The following is a 7,082-nucleotide window of genomic DNA, read 5'->3' on the forward strand; positions in this document are numbered from 1 at the left end:
AAAAAAAAAAAAAAAAGGTGTGAGCCACCACACCTGGCCCATTTTGCTGTATTTTTTTAAAGTTACTCTGTATTTTTCACATAATCCATTTTCAAGTTTGTTTCTTGCTTTTTATACTTCAGTTAGATCACAGGCATTTTCATAGACACACTGACCAGTGTTAACTGCATCATATGCATGAACCATAACTTACTTAAGCATATTGTATATTTTGGAAGCTTCCAGAGTTTTTGGCATTATGATCCACATGGTGCCTGCAAACCTAATAATGACCCTGTAGATACAAAGGGATGGAAAAAAGGGGTGCACATGGGGACTTTCTCTTTTTTTTCTATACAATTCTAATAATACATCCACATACTAATTGTATAATAATTTCCTGCACCTTGGTAAAGAACTATTTGCTGACGTTTTGGATCATCTTCCTTAATAAGGAATTACTATGTCAAAAGGAAGAAGTTTTTGTTTTTTGTTTTTTTTTTTTTTGAGACAGTCTCACTCTGTCACCCAGGCTGGAGTGCAGTGGTAAGATCACAGCTCACTGCAGCCTCAACCTCCCAAGTTCCAGTCATCTTCCCGCCTCAACATCCCGAGTAGCTGGGACTACAGGCGTACACCACCACACCCAGCTAACTTTTTAAACAATTTTTTAACTTTCTTTTTATTTTTTTTGAGACAGAGTCTCGCTTTGTTGCCCAGGCTGGAGTGCAATGGTACGATCTTGGCTCACTGCAACCTCCGCCTCCCAGGTTCAAGCGATTCTCCTGCCTCAGCCTCCCGGGTAGCTAGGAGTAGCTGGGATTACAGGTGCACACCACCACATCAGCTAATTTTTGTATTTTTAGTAGAGATGGGGTTTTGCCATGTTGTCCAGGCTGGTCTCGAACCCCTGAGCTCAGGTGATCCGCTCACCTCGGCCTCCCAAGTGCCAGGATTATAGGCGTGAGCCACTGCACCCAGCCAATTTTTGAATTTTTTGTAGAGACGGTATCTCCCTATGTTGCCCAAGCTGGTCTCCAACTCCTGGGCTCAAGCAATCCTCCTGCCTCAGCCTCCCAAAGTGCTGGAATTACGGATGTGAGCCACCATACCCAGCCAAAAGGAACAAATATTTCAAAGTTCTGAGATAACTGCTTTATAAAAAGTGCATTTCTGTTCCCATCAGTGGAGCACACCATTGTCCACCTTCCCACATCCACACCAAGAGAGACTTCTAGATTTTTTAAATGCTATATCCTACAGCTCCTTCAAACTTGTAGGTGCACTGGGAGAGGATATAAGGCAGTACGGAAACAGTGATGGAGCACAAAAACCCCTTTCCTCTAGTCAGGCTTATCCTTGCCACTAAGAAACAGTCTCAAGAATCTGAAAAGAAACTAAACAGCAAGGATCCTTCTCTGAATGCCCAGAGATGAATCTCACCTCTTCACCTTCCTCCTCATCCTCAGAGTTGGAGTCAGCTCCATAGTCATCTACCATATCAGCATCATCCTCGGAGCCCCAGAGGTCCCCGTGGTTCACCACATCATCTTCTTCAGAGTCTTCCTCCTCCTCTTCCTCATCACTGCTAGGTGCTGGGCGCTTCTTGCCTTGAGCAGCATTAAATAGGGATTGGGGTCCCTTCTTACCAACTGTCTGGACAGCTCCTGCAAAGATCCCTAAGGGTTTGAAGAGTCCTGGACTAATGGCAGCAACACATTCCCTGGCCCCACACCCTAGGAGCCTGTACTTTCTAACCTTCAGAATGTCCTCTGGCTGTTCCTTTCATTCCAGAAATGTTTAGCAAGTCCTTCCCTACCCAGGACCCAGAGGACTCCTCATGTAGCATCCAGCTCTTAGTTTCACTGACCTTTTGGTAGCTTTCCAGGCAATGGTTTGGCCTCAGGGGACTTATTTGTCTTAGGGGCTTCAGCAGAGCCCAGCCTCCTCTTGGCTGCCCTGAAAAGACACAAGAGATTCAAGGAGTGAAGAAATGGAAAGATATTCCACCATAGGGAAAAGTGAGAGTCCAGAATTAACTCTGTGGTCAAAGATGAGCAGTACCAATTCAGTCCTGACACCCAAACTTACCTCTTTCGAGCACGACTAGACAGCCTCTTGGAATTTTCGTCACTTACTGTTTGAAAAAGAAAAATGAGGCAGAACAAGTTACAGGGAACGCTGAAAATAAATGGGAATGGAAATAAACATGGTAAGAGAATTAGTACACTAATTAAAAAGAGTCCATTTAAATCTCAGCCCTGTCATTATTTAATAATTGTATATGAGTTTCTTTTTTTGAAATGCAGTTTCACTCTTGGTCTTCCAGGCTGGAGTGGTACAATGGCGTGATCTCAGCTCACTGCAACCTCCGTCTCCCAGGTTCAAGCGATTCTATTGCCTCAGCCTCCCACCACCACACCCAACTAATTTTTGTATTTAGTTTCACCTAAATACAAAACCCTGTCTCACATGGTGAGACAGGGTTTCACCACGTTGGCCAGGCTGGTCTTGAACACCGGACCTCAGGTGATCCACCTGCCTCGGCCTCCCAAAGTGTTGGGATTACAGACGTGAGCCACTGAGCCTGGCTGTAAGAGTTTCTTAACCTCTCTGCATCCATTTCCTTAATAGTGCCTCTCTCACAGGACTCTAAGATGATGAAGTGACATAACAAGACCAACAAGTTCAACATAGTGCCCAGGACTTGCTACTATCTCAATAAACTGCATCCTTTATCCAAAGCCCAACACAAACTCCAGGTCCTGTGTTATCTCCCACCAGTCTTCCACACAGTAGCTACTACTTGGCATGGAGAAGCGGGATCCGTGCTTTTCCATTTCCATTCCTTCCAAAAAATCAATGACTGACCCCTCCCCTTCACTACTTCCTCTTGGTACAACTTAACCCATTTTTCAAAACCCAGCTTAACATGCAGTTCTGCATGGGATCTCCCTTACTCTGAACTCACAATGTTTTAAATCACACCTTTTCTTGCATGAATAGTTGTGTCCGTGTCTTCACATCTCTACGACCTAAACAGTTCCCTACAATCTAAACGACAGTGTTTCATTCATACCTCTTGTAACTCATACATAGAAGATTCCACTTAAATACAAAATGAACAAAGACTAAAAAAGAGAAGAGGTTATGATACAGAATACTGCAAAAGCTGAGGGATCAGGAGACCACAACTAATCCTTACCTGCAGGCAAGAATCTGGCGAGTTCTGTCTCGGCGCCCTTCTGCTTCCGGGCCTTTCGGCCTGGCCCCCGCTTCTCCTTCTTCGTAGGGTCCAATTTGCGCCCCATGGTACTATGGCAGACAGAAATGTGAGAAGGTGGCGTCGCGCGTGCCGGAGGAAACGGCAGAACGCTGGCTTGGCGTACTATAGTGGGAAAGGGCACAACCTCAACTCAGCACCCGCAACTCACTCAGCACCCCCGACTCAGCACCCGCGACTCAAGTACCCCCGCTATTCCCCTGGAGGCCCGACCGAACGAACGCCCTCCCACCCTGAAACCCAGGTAGTGCACTCCTCTCCCCAAGTCCCAGACCAAGTCAGTACTGCCACCCTTCGTCCCCCAATTTCCTCTAGACCCACCAGAATGCGGGTTAAGGCCCGAGACTGTTCTTCGGCACGCGCTCCACGTGCACTCCGCAGCTAGCTTTCTGCCGGGACTCGCTACACAGTCCTTCCACGCAGGCGCAACGGTAGCGCTAGCCTCGCGGCCCCGCCTCTTCCTGTTGCGTCCAGTCGGCCGCCGCACCCGGAACTTACGCTCGACCAGGGAACGCCCGCGAAGCCGGCGGCGGCCAGTAGGGGAAGTTCAAAGGAGCCGCGCAGCTTACACCCGCGGCGGGTGGAGGGAGCACTGTGACGAGAAACCGCTGAGCGTGACCGCCCTTCCCTCAAGGAGTTGGCTTTTAGCCTCACGGCCAGTTTCTGTTGGAAAAGCTGGTGCGTGAAAGCCGCACCGTCTCCTCGAACCAGGGCCTGACAGCGGGGCCCTCTCTCTGGCATCCACTGCCCTAGTCGAGCCTCAAGATAACGGAATTCCAGGCTGGGCACGGTGGCTCACGCCTGTAATCCCAGCACTTTGGGAGGCAGAGGTGGGTGGATCACCTAAGGTCAGGAGTTCGAGACCAGCCTGGCCAACACGTTGAAACTCCGTCTCTACTAAAAACACAAAATTATCTGGGCGTGGTGGCGGGCGCCTATAATCCCAGCTATTCGGGAGGCTGAGGCAGAATTGCTTGAGCCCGGGAGGCGGAGGTTGCAGTGAGCCCAGATCGTGCCACTTCAGCCTGAGCAAGAGCGAAACTCCACCTCAAAAAAACCCACAAAAAACAGCCGGGCGCGGTGGCTCACGCCTGTAATCCCAGCACTCTGAGAAGCCAAGGCGGGCGGATCACCAGGTCAAGAAATCGAGACCATCCTGGCCAACATGGTGAAACCTTCTGTTAAAAAATACAAAAATTAGCCGGGCGTGGTGGCGCACGCCTGTAGTCCCAGCTACTTGGGAAGCTGAGGCAGGAAAATCGCTTGAACCTGGGAGGCAGAAGTTGCAGTGAGCTGAGATGGCGCCACTGTACTCCAGCCTGGCGACAGAGCAAGACTCCATCTCAAAAAAAAAATGGAATTCCATGCCACTCAACTCCTACTCCCAGCCCCCGCCCCTTTTTAAAAAATCTTTTTATAGAGACGGGGTCTAGGGGGTGGGGTCTCACTATGTTGCCAGGGCTGCTATAGAACTCCTGGGCTTAATCGATCCTCTTGCCCCCAACCTTTGTGCTGAGAATACAGGCTGTGAGGCACCTTGCCCCAACCTCCCAGCACCTTCCTTGATGCTCACTCCTGCTCAGCCCCTCAGTTAAGGTGCTGCACTACACCTGGTCCACACGGGGCCTCGGCGGGAACTCGCTTTCAGGTGGGTCTACAATTAGTTGTGAAACAACGGGTTGCAACGCCGACCTGGTCTGAGACATGAAGAGGGGTGAACTACCAGGGTTTCAAAGTTGGAGGGCGTCAGGTCGGGCCTCTGGGGGTGTGGGGTTCAGGCTGTGTTATTCCACAAATTGCATCCCAATTTTGCACAACTGAGCAAGAAAACCCCCCTCAGCCTTCCTTGAAACTAACTTTAAGGTAGTGGTTAGGTGTTAAAAACTGTTCCATGTACTTTACTGGTTTAACTCGACAACCCTATGAGGTATACATGAGAAACCTGCATCCCACATAAGTTAACTTGCTCAAGGTCACAGAGCCATTAAGCGGTGGTACTTGCAGTTTTGCAGCCTCTCATTTTCCACAGGTGGAAGTCATCGCTGGCCAGGCACACACTGTACCCACACATAACCCAGTTCTTCAGTGGGGTATCAGGACACCACATAGCCCTTAATTTTTACCTATACAGGTGCCAGGCTCCTGCTGCACACACTCATCCACCTGCACCTACACCCACACTGAACCAGAGCACTAAAATACAAGGAAACTTTTATTTTCAATTTTCATCAAGAAATTTGCTGTGTTTTTTTATGCTTTTGGTTTTTTTTTTTTCTTTTTCTTTTTCCACTTTATTTCATTTAGCCGCTCAGTGGCTAGAGCCGCTGGGTTCCTGGTATTAAAAAGATGCCAACAGAGGTAGCTGTGTCTCGCCCAGGGGCCCAGCCCACTCTGAATACCCCCAAAAACGGAGAAAAGAAAACACAAAATAAACCAACAAAATAAAACCAAGAGGAGGAAAAAATTCAGATCGTTTTCTTCAAGCCTGGCAGGAACCCACAACAGTTTGTGTGTAACAGGCGTTACAGTGGGGAGAAGCCAGGGTCCAGAAGGCCAGCCCGCCAGCTCCTGCAGATGGCGCCGGCGCTACTGCTGCATGTCTCTCCTGCAGGAAGGGCACCACTGCCCCTCACTCCCTCCCCTCCCCCAGTGCGCTGGGGCTGTTCCTTTACAACATGGAAGATGGGCAGAAGGAAGGTGAGGGTCTCTCAGGCCCCCCGGGGAGAAGCTGGGACAAGAGAAAGTGAGGAAGGTCACTGCTCAGTGGTGGAGGTGGTATCAGTCTGCATCTTCACTGCTGCTGAGCTACCTAGAGAAGGAGACCCAAGGAGTCAGAATTCCAGATGATAGGAATCCACCCAATCCCAAGGGAATTCACTGACAGCCTACCCACCCAGTATGTAAAGCTAGGGACATACAACAAAGTTACAAGCTCCAGAATGGTTCTGCAGGAAGAGGTGGTGTCAAGAAGAATATGGTCCTACCTGCTGTGGGGTAGGTTCAGGTGCCCGGTTTGCCAGGCGGCTGAGAATGTTACGCTCTGACATCTGTAACCTCACAGCAACTGGGGGAATTCGGGCAATGGTAGCTGGGAGTCGAGTCACATCGGCTTTCATGTCACTCAGCAGTTCTTCCAGCTGTTTCAGAACTGCAAAGGGAGAAAAAGAGGTGGTGAGCTGTGGTGGCCAAGACTGAGCTCCCTCTACCCTAGTGGACCAGCATCACTTCTCAATAACCAAGTGACTGTGATGTGTTATCTTCTGTCACCTGACCTGACCACCATGTTCAAATTCCCGCTCCTCATATTCCAGTTCCAACTGTTCATGATTTTGTGTTCTTAAAAGTCACCTAAACCTTCACTATCCCTATTATTCTATTTCCTCTTCTTGAGAAGCTTATTCCTGTTTTTTCTCTTCTCTACCTTCAGAATCTGTCTCCCACCTCCATTATAACAGCATTCTTTTCCTTATTTCACCCTCCGCCTCCTCATAACCTTTTACTTTAATTAGAAACAAAATGTTGAAAGGGGTCTAGAATTTGAAGGTATCTTTTATCACCTGAAGTTACCTCTAAAGTATCCCAAATGACACTATATTATTCTGCTTTGCTTTCCATCTCAAGAACCTGAATATATTTAAAGTTAAAAGAGGTGGCCAGGCACAGTGGCTCATGCCTGTAATCCCAGCACTTTGGGAGGCAGAGGCAGGTGGATCATCTGAGGTCAGGAGTTCGAGACTGGCCTGGCCAACATGGTGAAACCCCATCTCTACTAAAAATACAAAAAATTAGCCGGGCATGGTGGCGGGCGCCTGTAATCCCA

General features: G+C 48.8%; 1 protein-coding gene and 1 long non-coding RNA gene across 3 annotated transcripts in view; both read right to left on the reverse strand.

Moving 5' to 3' along the window:
- The window catches only part of NOP2 (NOP2 nucleolar protein), a 13,393-nt gene extending 8,541 nt beyond the window's left edge, over nucleotides 1-4,852 (reverse strand). Inside the window, exons 1-6 of one of the 2 annotated variants that reach the window (XM_011951811.1) lie at nucleotides 4,799-4,852; nucleotides 3,584-4,309; nucleotides 3,185-3,294; nucleotides 2,071-2,116; nucleotides 1,850-1,938; nucleotides 1,423-1,658 (exon numbers count right to left, since the gene is read on the reverse strand). In XM_011951811.1, coding sequence (XP_011807201.1) covers nucleotides 1,423-1,658; nucleotides 1,850-1,938; nucleotides 2,071-2,116; nucleotides 3,185-3,290 — 477 coding nt within the window. In that variant the 5' untranslated portion in view covers nucleotides 3,291-3,294; nucleotides 3,584-4,309; nucleotides 4,799-4,852. Of the gene's footprint in view, nucleotides 1-1,387; nucleotides 1,659-1,849; nucleotides 1,939-2,070; nucleotides 2,117-3,184; nucleotides 4,310-4,798 lie in introns of those variants that run through there. The other variant, XM_011951804.1, reaches the window with a different exon arrangement.
- A 604-nt stretch (nucleotides 4,853-5,456) lies between these two features.
- Nucleotides 5,457-6,549, reverse strand: LOC105518785. Its single transcript, XR_001002881.1, has 2 exons — nucleotides 6,247-6,549; nucleotides 5,457-6,071 (listed from the first exon to the last, which is right to left on the reverse strand). It is a non-coding gene; the product is annotated as an uncharacterized LOC105518785 (long non-coding RNA).
- Between the last annotated feature and the right edge of the window lie 533 nt (nucleotides 6,550-7,082).

Source organism: Colobus angolensis, unplaced genomic scaffold (genome assembly GCF_000951035.1).
Source record: "Colobus angolensis palliatus isolate OR3802 unplaced genomic scaffold, Cang.pa_1.0 Scaffold11, whole genome shotgun sequence".
In the NCBI taxonomy this organism is placed as follows: Eukaryota; Metazoa; Chordata; class Mammalia; order Primates; family Cercopithecidae; genus Colobus; species Colobus angolensis.